The following is a 15586-nucleotide window of genomic DNA, read 5'->3' as shown; positions in this document are numbered from 1 at the left end:
CCTAGTTGAAAAATTAAGACTCATGTGGCTCCCTCTTGCTCTGAATTTGGATCTGCATCAGAATATTAAATACTTCAGAGTTCAGGTGTGTATGGATGAAAGGTTTTGATTCAGACTACTAATAGTGTTATTAATTTAGCTTGAAGCTAATAACATAATTATTAATACGAACTCTGAATTTGTGAGCTGTTTGCCTCTCTTAAACTTCTGACACAATCCTACCAATTTTGGACCAAGTTCGTGAGAGTCCTTGTCATGGGCATGCTGGGATGCTGGTGGAACAGAACTTACCGTAAAAGGCAAATGTGTTCCTGAGATGCTAATTCAATTGCAGTGCCTGGGAAAACCTTTTCTATGGTGGGACATGAAAACATCTCTGTTTGGGTTGGTGGTATGCAGCAATACTGTTTTACTGTAATTGCCAGGGATACTGGAGCTGGATTAGATACCCTGTTTAATCCTCTCCCTACCTCTTCCAAGACTGTGAGACAGGAGAAGATGATCTTTGATTGGTGGTACAGGTTCCCAGAACTCATCTTTTTAACTTGTGTAAAAATTGATAGGGATGACTTTGTAAGCAAAAGTCAGAAAAAGTCCTAAAATCCCCTTTGGATCATATTGCTCATACATCATTTGCTGATCCTTTCAAATACATCCCTTTGCCCTTGAGGTTCCAGCTAACCAGGCTGTGGGATGCCGCAGTGCCCGGCTGGGTTAGTGGGCTATCTCAGGCAGTAAGTTATCTGAGCTCTTTTTGCTGCTGATATCTCAGATCTTCTGAAAGATGAGAGTCTCCAGAGCAATGGGAACATCTTCTTGCTCCTGCCCCTTTCCCAGCATCCAATGCATGCTCTCCCCTCCCAGACACTGCTGGCCTCTACTGATGCTGTTGGCACGAGATATGGATTTACTCCTCTTTGGAGCAAAGTAAACTCGTTCTTGACAGATTAAACCATGGCATAGGTGTATTGAGTTTGCACAGCAAGTGTTTGGTAGTGGGGGCTGTAAGGGTAGCTTCTGTGACGAGAGATGGGGAGGGAGGAGCAGGTCCAGGCACCAGAGCTGAGATTCCCCTGCAGCCCAGGGTGCAGACCATGGTGAGGCAGCTGTGCCCCTGCAGGACAATGGAGGACCACAGTGGAGCAGGGATCCACCTGCAGCCCCTCGAAGAGCCCACACCAAAGGAGACTGTGATCCTGTAGGAAGCTCAGGATCCTAGCAGGATCTGTGGTCTGTGGAGAGAGGAGCCACAGTGGAGCAGGTTTGCTGGCAGGACTTTTAACTCTGTGGGGAATCCACACTGGAGCAGTTTGTTCCTGAAGAACTGCACCTTATGGAAGAGACTCACTCTGGAAAATTCCGTTAAGAACTTCAGCCCATGGCAAGGAATCACTTTGGAGAAGACCATGAAGGACAGTCTCATGTGGGACAGACCACATGCTGGACCAGGGGAAGAGTGTGACTAGGAGGAAGTGGCAGAAATTACGTGTGATGGACTGACTGCAGGTCCTATTCCCCACCTCCCTGCGCTGCCTACAGTGAGAAAGTAGAGAACTTGGGAGTAAAGTTGAGAGAAAAGGGAGGATGTGGGGAAAAGGATTTTTTAAGTTTAGTCTCAGGTCTCATTATCCTACTCTGATTTTGATTTGCAACAAATTAAAATCATTTCCCTAAGTTGCAGCTGTTTTACCTGTGACAGTAATTGATGAGTGATCTCTCCCTGTCCTTATCTCAACCCCCAAGCCATTCATAATATTTTTCTCATCCTGTTTAGCTGAGAAAGGGAGTGACAGAGTGATTTGGTGGGCACCACCTTATTCTTGGTATAAGAAACCCTGGTTTTCAGTAATCTGAATTTGTGATTCCATGTCTCTTCCATTCGTTTTCCCAGGGAATGCAGAAAAACACCAACAGAATGCACACGGACCGAGGGCATAACATTTGTTATTTCCTTGGCAAATCCATAATTTTCAACCTGTAAAAGAAGATCCATGACAATATGACTGTTACACATATTGAAAAAAAAACCCCTTATATTATTGAAAATTACTCATAAAAATAGAGAAAGAAAAAAATACATTTGAAATTTGTCCAGTGAAAACAAGCAAAACTTTTCTCTTCCAGATCAGGAATAGAATCAGTATTAAAAGGTTTGTCCATTTTTTGCTACTTTACAGGCAGTTTGACCTGATGGGATTGTTTGTCCCATGTGAAGATGTTCAATATATCTTAGGAAATTGTGTTCTGAGGAGAAGTGAAAGAGAAGGAAAATGACTCCTTTTGAGCAGCACGGGCTATCACAACATCTAATGAATTGGATATTGGTTTCTCATTCTCCACAGCATGACCTCCCACAGTTTTCTGACCCACAGGTCCCATCTGCAAACAGCAAACTGTTACAACTACAGGGACAGACACCATCACAGCCATCACTCTTCTCACTGGTCCTAGTAATTTTGGGTGTGTGGCGTAGTACACAGAAAAAGTTGTTCCTCTCTATCAAAACCTTTCTATGTTGCCATGCTTTTGGGAAATGGGTTGGAATCCTTCAGAATGTTGTTTCAGGTTATTCATTCTCTGAACCAGGGAGCTCCATCACTCATTTGTTTTAGCAAATAGTAGTAAAAGTTGTAACTGAGGAAGAGTTTACGCTTACCTACAGTTCTCGCAGAAGTATCAGCTTTGAAATCCAGACTGAAAATCTGCTCATCCCCTGCTTCTCATGCATTCTCCAGTTTCTGTTCTCACTTCCTTTGAGGCTAAAAATGAAAACTGAGTTCTATTCAACTTCTGGCACAGTTAATAAAAGCTAAAAATTACTCAAAATGAGAGAGAATTTTCATTCATCTTTCCCCAAATAACTGTGCTATTGGGGTGCATTCTTTGTATTTTACCTTTTTTATTTTGTAATTTTTGAGTTTTATTTTCCAATTCTTTTTCCAATTTAGGTGTCTTTTGCATCTTTTGGAGTCTCTCTGATTAGGGGAAAGTTTGAAGGGAGAACCACAGTTTTCTGCATCACTTGTTGTCAAAGCGTATTAGTATTTGCCTTGCTTGGCAGAAGTGCTTGTCTCTAGACCAGAATTTCAAGTAAAAAATTTTGTTTGGATGAGAGGATGTAATAGGGTTTCATTAAGTATATATGTGGTTAATGAAGAAATACTCTGCAAAAACACCCCAGAAGCTAAACTGGTGACATTATTCCTTCACCGAAGATTTTGTCTATTGTTTTTTGGGAATAACACTTGTTCTAGTTCTCAGTTATTCCAGTTTCAGGCAAAATTTCTGTTCTTTCACTTCAGCTGAAGCAAATGTAAGAAATTAATTAGCATAAAGCTAAAGATATATCAAAGTCTAAAGTGACTGGGGATGGCTGAAAAGCTGAAGGTTCCTTTGTACAGGCATGGTGGATCACTTTACAGTAAAGGAGGAGGGCAGCTGCCAAATCCTTGGCAGCATGGTGGCTACTGCTAATTTTTAGTGTTGTTTATAATAATGTGAAGTCAGTTTGAAGCTCACTTTTGCTTATAGATTATAATTGCCCCTTTTTTCTGCATGCCTTTTGAAGAATTGGGTGTTATTTAAGGTTATTGATCTTGCATGAGAAGAAAGATGTCACTGTTGAGCAGCTAGCAGAGTAATGAAGGCACCAGTTCTCAGTGGCAAGAAGGAATGACCTTTATTGTTTTGATTTCATCATATATATAGAGTATTCCAAAGTCACCCAGATTGGTCGGTCAGAAGCCTTCCCCCAGGCCTGATTGGCCAGGCTTGCACTGTCCAAGTTCTGGGACACTGTTCCAATAACATCCAAACTTTATCTTTATTTATAAAACACAAGAAAAATTCTCATGGGAAAAACCTGTGCTAGCCACAGCAAGATATAAAGTTATGGGTACTAACTTTAAAATTGGTCTTGCTGTGGGGCATAGTCCTGGTAGTTGTGTGAGTCCAACACATTTGTCACTTTATGGTAGTTCCTCTGTATGAAGTGTTCTCCTGAGTGCCCTGTGTTTCCTGCACATAATTTCTAGAGTTTCATGTTTCTTGTAGGAAGTGGTAGGGAGGGCAAGAAGCAGGGTGGAGATAAGACTTTGAGAGAGATAAAAAATGACGTGGTCAAATGCTCTGTTGTTCTTTTATCCTTCGCCTGCTAAGGGCTTAAAACCAAGCACAAACTGAGGGTGGAGGGTGTAAGGCAGCTGTCATGACTCCAAGTAAGCCACCCAAGCCTGTGTAAATACAGTATGGGATTAAACCATTGGAAACACCTTCCTGTGCAGAACATCATGGATTCTACACTCCAGCCTGTGCTTCTTACACCTTTTCTCTTGTGTTTCTGTGACTTGTTCATTTAAAATGGAGGCTTTTCAAAACAGGAAGCTGCTTCTTGATGCATTTCCAGAGCACCTAATTTAGTACAGCATCTGTGTTAATTGCAGCGCTGTCATTCTTATGACATCAGCTGGTCATAGAAGGATTCTTCCAGCTGCTTCTTCCCAATTAAGTTAAGATCAGGTGAAAATGACCCATGGTTGTAGTGCATCTCATTTCATTCTATTTGCTTTTTTTCTTTTCGTAAGCCTGCTATTTGAGAAGTGAATGAGAGTTTAAATCTGAATCTCGTCATAGCATATTTAATTTTTGTTTACTATTTGCTTTGGAAGTCAGATGGAAAGTGAAACTAATAAGTAGGGAGAATGATGAATTGTTACCTTGCATAGAGATCTGAGCTAATCTGATGGGAGTTGGCATGAGACAGGAGTGGCAGGGAGTAAATAACAAAAACAAACAAATAAGCAAACAAAGATAAGGCAAAATTAATGGAGAGTGCATGTAGTTCTGAATAATTTAAGTAAAAAATTTTATAAGTAAACAAAGCAACAAATAGCAGGGAGGAAGCATTACCCATTTTTATACAGAGAATTAATTACTCCTCTAAGAGTCTGGTTTACAGATGCAAAATGTACTTTTTCTCAAATCCTGGCTCTGGCATGAACCAGCAAGACTCTTCATTCTGGGACAAAGGCAGGAATATTGCAAATTCAGCCTTTTTGTCCCGGCTGCCACCAATGGACAAAATAAGATTTTTCAATCCACTGAAATAAATGAGCATGGAGGTGAACTGAGTACAGAAATTAGGGTACAATAAATTACTTGCCATTCCTTTAAGGCATATTTTGTAAGTAGAGCTATTTATGGGGGTTTCTTTGACTGAGAGCAGAGACTATAATAATCTAAAAACAATTACCTTGTGAGAAAAGCAGGAACAAATGAATATCAATTCTGCATTTGATCCTTGCGCAATAGATAATAGAGTGATAAAACTGGTATGAAACAACACTACAGTAGAGTGTCAAGCTGTTTTCTTATTTCATTGCAGATAACTGTAAGTGATAATATTTGAAAGTAGATTACAAGAATTATCACATATCATTTAGCCATGGAGAAGTAAGGTGGGATCAAGGCTTATTTGGAAAATTGAAGTCCTTGGGAGCAGTAAGAAAAGAAGAGACGAATTCAGAAGAATTCTGGGTTCCTTAGAGCAGGTCAACTGTTGTAAAGAGATCCAACACTTCATTACATTACAAAGCATGTACTAAAGTCTGTGTGTCTGGAGAAATGGTTTTAATTATTAGCCTTTTCTTCGTCACTGTCATAGGAGCTCAATCTATCATTAAAAAGTCTGGCTTGTGCTGTCAGTGATGTACTCTCTTGTCTTTGGCATCATTTTATAGCTATCCCCTCAGTTAGGTACATGATAGGAGCTTCAGCAAAACAAGGTTGAATTTAGCCTCTTATCTATTTTTCATTACCATCCTAGTTACATTTAGTAGGTTTTGGGGGATTTAGAGGTTCAGTTAACTCTGCTTTTAAGACAGTTCTCACCATTGCACATTCATTTTCTCTACAGAGGAGCAAAACACACTCAGATACTGGAGGGCAGGCATTGTCTTTCCACATTGCTGGCAGTGTTGAGGTGGTTTGGGAAGCTCACAGATGGCTTGTGCTCACAACAAAATAATTTCCTTCCCTGTTCAAACTTTTGCATCCATGTTGTTAACATTTAGTTATCTGGTACAAATGATGATTCAGCCATTCTCTTTCACATCCCACCTGAGTTTACAGCTCTTGCTAAAACAGAAGTAATAGCTGACACAGGAGCGTGGTTCCTTTATTATTATTTTTTTAAGTTTTATTTTTTCAGTTTCTGGTTTCAGCACTTCTTGCTCTTTTCCTTCTCCTATGAGACTTTTGCCTGTTAGATTGCTTTCTTAGATGTTTCCTTCGTCTTTTCTCTTGTTTCCTTTTTATTTAGACTTCCAGATATTTTCAGATTTAATTTGAGATTCCCTGTGTGGCTAGCACAGGTCTTTCCCATGAGAATTCCTTTTGTGTTTTATAAATAAAGATAAAGTTTGGATGTTATTAAAAACAGTGTCCCAAGATCTGGACAGTGCAGGCGTGGCCAATCAGGCCTAGGGGGAGGTTTCTGACTGACCAATCTGGGTGACCTTTGAAAACTCTATATATATGATGAAATCAAAACAATAAAGGTCTTTTCCTTCTTGCCACTGAGAACTGGGTTCTTTTCTCTGCTAGCGGCTCAACACCGACATTCCCTGTACGCTTACAGGTTCTTGCTTCATCAGATTTAGAAATCTCATGGCTAACTTTGAAAATTATAAGATGGTGGATCATATTTGATCTTGCTCCAAACAGTATTCATCTTTTCCCTCTAATATCAGTGTGTCCAAGCATGCCACCTTTTGTTTTCTGCTGTCAGGACTAAATACTTGAAGAAAACACTGACAAAAGGGTCTGGGTTTAGGAAGCCATCTGAGACTCCTCATTTAACTCTTCAAATTAAAATTAGATCCCTGCTTACAAGTTTCAGAAAGTCTTTGACTAATTCTAAACAGCCAGGCAATCTGCTTGGGAAGTAACAATTCTGAAAGGAAAAAAAAATATTACAGAGTCACAATCCCAAAAAAATCTTAAATTATGTCCTTAAGAGAGATTTGAAACTATTAAGATGCTGTAGTCTAGTGAATGAAGTGTTGGACCTTAATGCAGTCAAAGGCAAAGTTGCGTTTTAGGGGTCTACCATCTTCTGGCTTCACACTGATGAAGGGTTAGAGTAATGCTTTCTCAAAAAGCATCAGCAGCTAGATCCAGATTTGCTTGTACTCAGTGGAAGTCTTTTTTTTTTTCATTTCTGGGGAAAGTCCCACAAAACCAAATGTTTCAAACACTTTTATGTAAATTCCCCCATACCTGTTAAGGAGGAGCTACTTAAAACATTAGGTTTCTCCAACTTCTTTTTGAAATTTCTGCAGTAAATAATTGACACAGTATGATGCCTGTCTGCACAAGCACTACCACATTTTTTCACTCCATGTTGTTCCAAATTGGCTGTTGTTCTCATTGTGCTTTAGCACAGGATCAGTTATCTAATTGGTTATATGATAATCATTCAGATATATGACCTTGTTAAATCCTTCCCCAACAGATTAAATTGCTAGGCAATTAACAGGATTTGAGGCTTTCCATAATCTTCATGCTGTCTGCACCTGCACAAGTGTATTTGAGTCATGAAAGAGAAAAACTTCCACATTTCTCAGTTTTGTGTAAACTGTATTTTTCAATATGTTTCATGATATTATTTTCTTTCCCTTTTTAGGTATTACATAGAAATGGCTTTATGGATCTGGACACTGACCACTTTGAGCTGTTTCTGCGTCACCTTATCCAGAAATGAGGAACTGAAGTCTTTTCAGAGTGCTACAGAGCTAAATCATCTAACAGTGGATAATGACACTGGGATAATCTATTTGGGAGTGGTAAATGCACTGTATCAGCTTACAGAAAACCTGGAAGTAATCAGATCTGTAGAAACAGGTCCAAGAAAGGACAACAAAAAATGCACACCTCCCATTGATGAAAATCAATGTAAAGAGGCTGTACTGACTGACAATTATAACAAATTACTGTTGCTGAACAAGGCAGATAATACAACTGTGGTATGTGGAAGCCTTTTTAAGGGAATCTGTGCCATCAGAGATCTACAAAACATTAGCAATGAGAAGTATTATGTAGACAGTAGTGGAGAAAAGTCCTTTGTAGCAAGCAATGATGAGAATGTTTCAACTGTGGGACTGATCACCTCCTTGAATAACGACCGAGTGCTATTTGTTGGGAAAGGGAATGGACCAAATGACAATGGGATCATAATCAGCACTCGGCAGCTTTACGCAAGGGATGGTAAAGACATTTTTGAAATGTATACAGACTCAGCAGCTGTTAAGTCAGCTTATCACTCATCAAGCACACAACAATTTGTGGCAGTTTTTGAGGATAAAAATTATGTTTATTTTATTTTTAATCAACAAGAGAAACAGCCTGTCAACAACCGCACACTGATTGCACGTCTGTGCAAAGATGATGCCCATTATTATTCCTACTTTGAAATGGACTTGGGTTGCAAAGATGATGATGGTGCCTATGACCACTGCCATTCTGCTTACGTCACTACCCCAGGAGAAGAACTGGCTGAGAGCATGGCTCAGCAGGGACAGCCTGCAGATACTCCCTCAGATGACAAAGTTCTTCTTGCACTCTTCAGCAAAGTAAACAAAGATGACGGCTCTCTAAAATCCGCCATGTGTGTGTTTTCCTTGCGGCAAATCAATGAAAAGATGGAAAAAAACCGGAATGATTGCTACACTAAAAAGAATACCAGCTCGTTTTACAAACTTTTTTCAGCAGAAAACCCGTGTGCATTACATGGACTGGTAATATGAGTAATATAAATATTAGTTTTAGAACCTGTGTTGGAGTTTGTGGAAAATACAACTACATGTTTTAGGGTGGCTTTGAGCTAAACTACATTACGGTGACTGAAAACTCAATAGATGGATTCACTACAGAAATGGAATGTGGTTGGGGGGGTTGTGGAACAGGTCAAGTAAGAAATGACTAAATTTTGAGTCTTTTAAAAAGGATTTGATATTTTCTCAAAGATGAGTGTTGCTTTCCTGAATACATTTCTTTTAAAGGGTTCCTTCTGGCATGGAAGTTACTGAGTCAAATGCAGGGATTTTTTATGCCCATTATCAGCTTCTGGGTGATTACTATAGACAATTGTAGTTTCAGTCAGTGTGTTTTTACAATGCTCTTAAATGGTATTAAGAATCTTTTAGATGGTATCTGTAATTCAGTGCTTTTTCTCACTTGTACATTTAGACAACTGAAATACCCAGATTTCTTTTATTCAGATGGTGTTCATATTTTGCTGTGGCTCAAAATACTTGCATAGTATGAAAGCCATCTCCTTTTTATGGCTTGTCATTCTCTTGGCTATAAGGCTTTTGGAGGGTACTGTTAATTCAGACATGGTCCTTCAATTTATGACTGTCTCCAAGAGGCAATTTTCGGCATCTCTGTTGGCTTGATGATTGTTTTGCCCACATCACTCTATTCCCAAGCCCCACTTGTACATGCCACTCACTACTGCAGCCAACCCTAAATTGGGCTGAGAAATTGAATCATCTTAAAAATAACTCAGCCAGCTTTTAGGAGGATGTCTTAATTTCCCAGCCCAAGCAAGGTACACACTTGCATAAGCAGCTGTTTGAGCACAACTTGAGAAGTGGTGTGCTATAGTCCCGGGAGTGGAGTGAACAGCTGAAGAGATGGGGCATGGGAACGCCTTTTGCTGGAATTGACCCATAATTTTTCACCTTGTGAGACCGAAGCCATCTCCCACACAGTAAGGCACTATCACTGATAAGCCAAAAGAACACTTTTTGCTTCAAACCACTAGTGTTAGTTGCTGCAATGCCCTGCATATGGGGTGAGCATCAAACACAGAAATCCTGGATGTGACAAGTGGAGTGGCCATGGCTTCTGACAAAAAGGAGCTGTGGATTTCAGGTCAGAAAGATGGTTTTGTTACCAAATATAGCAGGAAAGGCAAGGTGTGAATGAACTTCCTTCTGGTGGCTCTTGCTGCAGCTCAGGATTAAAGCACAGTGAAGAGAGAATGTGTTGAAGTTCATGAGACAGTTGCCAGGGAGTTGCTTTTCTATGGATTGCAGTGAGATAAGAAACAAAACAGCAATAAAAAAAGCCACTCGTCACAAAAAGGTTGGTTTACCCAGTCTCTATGGCATGTCCTTTTTAATTAAACCAACTGGTTAATTTTTAAACTGCTGCTATGATGAAATAGAAACAAAAAAAAATGCTCTCCATGTGTCTTCTGGAAAGTGAAAGCATAGAAGCAGTTCTCAATTAGCAGGCTGCTGTCTGATTTCTGTCTACTGGCTGAAGGCAAATGCCCAGACAATCTATTTCTCTCTTTCCACTCTTCGACATCTGAGGGGTATTATATTGTCTGGTAATAGGGCTGCACTTCATTCTTAGCTAGGAATTGGTGATCTGAATGTTTAACATCACTCTGTATTGCTATTCCTTATTAGAATGCAAGCAAAAATTTCCCCTGTGGCTCCGAACACTTGCCGTACCTTTTGGGAAGTAGGAATGGTGTTGTAGAGAAGCCAGTACTGCAAAAAGAAGGGATGAATCTCACGGCTGTCACTGTGGCTGTGGAGAACGGGCACACCGTGGCCTTTCTGGGAACGTCGGATGGTAAAATTCTTAAGGTAACAAACCGGATTAAAAGACTGAAAGGTATTTAAAGGTTATGAACTGCAGTGATAGCATACTGCCACTCTAAAAGTAAATGGGATTTATAAGATCTCATACTAGGAGCAAATTCTCTTGGAACATGGTATTTTTCATCTCAAAGAAAAAATGCATTATTTCTGATGTACCTTGGCTATCTGATACACAGATTGAATTAGCGTTGCCTGAATGACACTTTTCCCGCAGGATTATCTACCTACTGAAAGCCTTATATAAACAGCCTTTGGTAATCTAACAACTGCTTTAGCTTTATCTCTCTTCAAGCTCATACTAGTTTAAGAGCAACTTTTCATTTTGCAGTCATTCTGGCCATTCAGTGAATAGAGGTAGCAATACAAAGCCCAAGCTGAAACTGATAAATTCTGGTTGTGTGGTGCTCAAGGCTTGATATTTTTGTGGTGTTAAAATATCAAGACTGCAACACCAAATACCTTCTTTAGCTTGAAGAAAAGTGATGGCCATGTTCAGCCTAAAACTTAGCACTGCCAAGTTCTACCAAACCACATGGTTCAAAAGGCAAGTGGATGTGGTGCTTAGAGACATGATTTAGTAATGAATATGGTGGTGCTTTTTTAGTAGTTGGACTCCATTTAGTAGTTGGTCTTGGAAGTATTTTCCAATCTTAGTGATTCTATAATTCTGTGTCCCTAAGTGACACATCCATACGTTTTTTAAAAATCTCCAGGTGACTTAACCAGTTGCCTGGGCAGCCTGTTCCAGTGCTTGACAAACATTTCTGCAAAGAAGTATTTCCCAATATGCAGTCTAAACCTCCCCTGGCACAACTTCAGGCCATTTCCTCTCTCCTCCTTGCTTGCTAATTGTGAGAAGAGACCAACCCCCACCCCACTACAACCTCCTTTCAGGTAGTTGTAGAGAGCAATGAGGTGTTCCCTGTGCCTGTTTTTCTCCAGAGTGAGCAACCCCAGCTCCCTCAGCTGCTCCTCATCAGACTTGTGCTCCAGCCTCTTCACTCCATTGCGTTTCTCTGAATAACCCCCAGCACCTCAATGTCTTTATTGAAGATTCTCTTTAGCCTTCCTTTTTTTCTTAATATATTTTTAGAAATATTTTTATTGTCTTTTAAGGCAGTAGCCAGATATAGTGATATTTGGGGGAAAAAGCAATATTAACCACCTTTTTTGCTTCCACAAAATAGGTGTTTCTGTCATCCACTGCAACTGAGTACAGCTCTCTTACAATTGAACTAAACAAACCCATAAAGAAGGACCTGGTCCTCGACCAAACCCAAGAAAATCTATATGTGATGACCACAGACAAGGTAATGTGTCCTGCTTGCATTTAAGACCAGGCCCTCTTTCCCTTTCTCTGCAACTTTACGTGAGATTTATATATTTACCAGTTGTTCCTAGAAGTTGCCCTGTTTGGTGGGACTTCACCTACTTGATGTGTATGAAACCCTTTCTCAAGTCTAAGCTGATGGACTTGTTTGTTGTGACTTGGAGAGCTGTAGTATCCACGAAGCTTAGCGATTGGGAATGGGAAGGGAGTTCCCCTCTGAAGCTGTCATACAGGGTCTGTGGGAAGGATGAAGTGGAGATATTTGGCACCAGCACACCTCAGGGTCAGGCAGCCCTAGAGCTCAGTGTGGGATGCGTGGGGTACCAGAGGATGCTGTAGCTGCCATCAGTTCTTTTCCAGGGCACTTCAGGACTGCTGGTGGCTGACATACTCACACTGACACATCTGTAAAGCCCCCAGCAGTTTCTGTGGGTCTTACTGTCAAAAACTAAGAAGCAATGGAGAAAATTACATATTTGGGAAAAACTTTCATTAAGCTTCTGCTAGAACTTAGTGGAGCAGGAAAAGTCCAGCTTCAGTAAGAAAGGCACAGGCACCCTCTTCTAGGCTCCCCTTCTCTTTGCTGTCAGGTGAAGGCACAAGAGAGGTCTGTAAAGAAAGGGAGAAAAACAAGTAAGTAGGAAATGAGAGGGATGCCAGATTTCTCCTCCACCCCCAGCAGTAACCCTCTTCTGGCACTTTTCTTTGTGGAGGCTGGAGCTGCCAGCCTCAAATGCTTGGTTCAGCAGCTCTCCAGGACAAGGTGGGTGGGTGACAGGCTGTGACCATCTGCAGCCCTGCCAGTGACATGGAATGCAGCATGGGAAATGCTCCACACCGGTAACACAGGGAGAATGAGGGGGCTGTGAAAGGAGAGTATTTGGAAAAACAGCACAAGGAGAATATTTTCTGCCTGCTTTATAAAAGGATTAATATAAATTCCTGCTGCAATGTTATAGTCTAGCTGAAGGTTTTCAGGCTAGAAACTACATTGGAAAAAAAAAGCCAGAAAAACAACTGATAAAGCATTTAATAATATGACTCTGTGTGAGGGAGATTACTTTTTTTGTCTTTTTGAGTAGTTGGTAATTCTCATTTGGCTTCTGTTCAGATTTGGAACACAACTCCAGGCTTCAACATTGTCCACAAAACTCTGGGTGGCCTGGCACCCCATTTGAGAAGCTGGCACATTATGTAAAAGCCCTGAGGTCCCCATCAGGCTACTATGTGTGCTGCTGGGCAGTGTGAGGGATAGCAGCAATCCTGAAGGAAGACAAGCTTTCTGATGACAGTCAGCTTGAAATGGTAGAATTTAGAAAGACCACAGACAACCTTTTATTCAGACAAAACCTGTAAAAAAATCATTCAATCACTACAAAACATTTAAATTTAGAATGCAGCCAAAGAAAGGATTTTACCTAAGTCTTTTCCAAGTGGCTCTCGTAGACACTGCAGTTTCTGAATAATGTGAATAATAGCTTTCTTTTACAAAGCCTGGTTAGCTTAAATATGAATAGCTAAAGTTGGGAGCTCTGTAATGGCATTACATTACTGTCATCTCCAGGAGTTAATTACAGTGAGCAGTCCCACCCACTTTTAGAAGCAGATAGACAGGAGGAGAATGGAGGCCTCGGAGCTGGGAGAAACAAAGTGACATAAGCAAGGGGAGAAGAATAAATGATGAACCATGCACTTCTGGGTTAGGCATGGCTGTGGGTTGTGGGAATAGAGATATCAGAACTCTAATTTGTGAGGTGAAATGGTTAAACAATAAAGGACAGCTGGCTGCACTGATAGGCATGCATGCTGCTGAGCTACCTGGCAGATGCAGACTGCCTCAGCATTTAGAAATTAATTGCTTGGGCTCTGTAAGCACTTGAACAAAAAGTGGTGATGTGGTAGGTGATGGCTTCTTTAAAAAGAAATCAGATCAAGAGAAACACAGGGAAGAACAATACAGAGGTTAAGACCCATAGTGAGAATCAAGCTCTTCCTTTCCTGTTTCACTTTCTCCCATTTTCTTCTCCCAGCTTCTGCTATGGTGCCAAGAGCAGTGGGGGGTTTGGAGCAAATGCTTTCAAAAGTCAGTCCTCTCTGCTCTCAAAGCTTGGTCAGAGAGCAGGAGAAACCCCTTGCAGCTCTTTGGGGGACTTGGAAAGGAGCTTAGCACCCCTGTGCTGCTCACACTGGTTCATTACAAGTGTACATCACTGGTAGAATCCCAGATTCCTTAAGGTATTTACTGTACTGGGAGGAAAGCAGAAGACTCTGGCAGTCACTTACCATGATCAGTAGCTTGTTTGCTTGTTTTAGTTTTCAACACTTTTTGATTTAGAGTGCCAACTAGAAAAGCTCTAAAATTAGTTGCTTTGCATTTTGAAACTGGCTGTTTAAAGAACTGGTTTTTTGGGTTTGGTTTTGTTTAGTTTTTTTTGTCGTTAAGGTCACATAAAATTTGCAGAGACGGCGATCTCTAGGGCTTGTTTATGCTTGCAAGAATTGTGAAAGACATATGTTGTCATTAAAAAAAAAAGGTCATTCACTGGATATTAAATTACTTATGGGTACCAGTTAGAGAAAGAGTGCCAGTAACTCAGCTCCAGTTAGCTAAAAAAAGAGAATGCTGAAAAGGTAAACCCCTGTATTAATAAATGCAAGAAAATTGCAAAATACTGACATTTTCCTTAACTAAGTCATTTTCTGTAACTCTCCAAATGTGAAGAAAAAGCCAAATTCAGACTGTCAAAGTAGCTTTGTAATTGCCAGTTGTATAAAATGAAACTATAAGAAAGCCTACCTCTCAGACTTACTGTTTCTACACTTTTTGCACTCTTTAAAAGTAGAACGTAGTCATAAACTGGATGATGTCCTGTTTTCCTCTTGAATCATTTCAGCAGCATAGCTAAAAGGAATGGCTCTTCTTTCTGTGCACCAAAGAAAAAGCTGTTTATTCTCCGCACCAAAGGAAATCAAAACCAGGAACTGTATATTTACTGGGGGAAAGAGACATGAGAACTGATGATATTCTTTTCCCCGCTGCTTCCTGTCATAATTATTTGCATTTTATTTTGTGAATGTATTCCATGGCGGAAGGTTATGCATGGAGAAGTGCAGTAACCCAAAGCACCCTGGTTCTCTCATGATTGCAGGATTTCTGAAATGCCTTCTGGTGAGAAGTGCATTTCCAAACTATTTCACCTCCATGCTAGTGATATGGAGGGGAGAACGTTCTGTTTAAAAACTGATCTAGCTAATACCAAGTTAGCCTTTTGGAAGTATCCATCCTGCAGTAGCTGTTTCTTGAATTCAGAGCATTGGTGATGCAGTTTCTGTCCTGAGGTGCAAATTTCCACAAGTAATATAACTGGAGGTACTGAAAAGCTCAATTTTTGTCAGACTTGCTCATAATTCTTGATTATAACGATGTCCTACAACACTTTGAAGGCAGATTAGATAATATTGGAGTGCAAAAAAAAGCAGGAAAAAGTGTATGAATTTAGACTTTGTTAAGGGGGAAATAACAGACTGGTTTTATATATATTTTGTTAAAATTAGGCTGAGCTCTGAGTATAATGAT

At 40.3% G+C, this 15586-nt stretch overlaps 1 protein-coding gene across 2 annotated transcripts in view; it reads left to right on the top strand.

Annotated features, from left to right (window-relative positions):
• PLXNB2 (plexin B2) overlaps positions 1-15586 on the top strand; it is a 172101-nt gene that overhangs the window by 85567 nt on the left and 70948 nt on the right. For both annotated transcript variants that reach the window (XM_085041794.1, XM_085041802.1), the window contains 3 exons: positions 7685-8795; positions 10482-10664; positions 11867-11989. In XM_085041794.1, the coding sequence (XP_084897920.1) occupies positions 7685-8795; positions 10482-10664; positions 11867-11989 (1417 nt within the window). Of the gene's footprint in view, positions 1-7684; positions 8796-10481; positions 10665-11866; positions 11990-15586 lie in introns of those variants that run through there.

The sequence above is a fragment of the Lichenostomus cassidix genome, chromosome 1Aa, assembly GCF_008360975.1.
Source record: "Lichenostomus cassidix isolate B80296 chromosome 1Aa, HeHo_3.0, whole genome shotgun sequence".
In the NCBI taxonomy this organism is placed as follows: Eukaryota; Metazoa; Chordata; class Aves; order Passeriformes; family Meliphagidae; genus Lichenostomus; species Lichenostomus cassidix.
The sequence above is the reverse complement of the archived record's forward strand: the minus strand, read 5'-3'. Positions and strand labels throughout refer to the sequence as shown.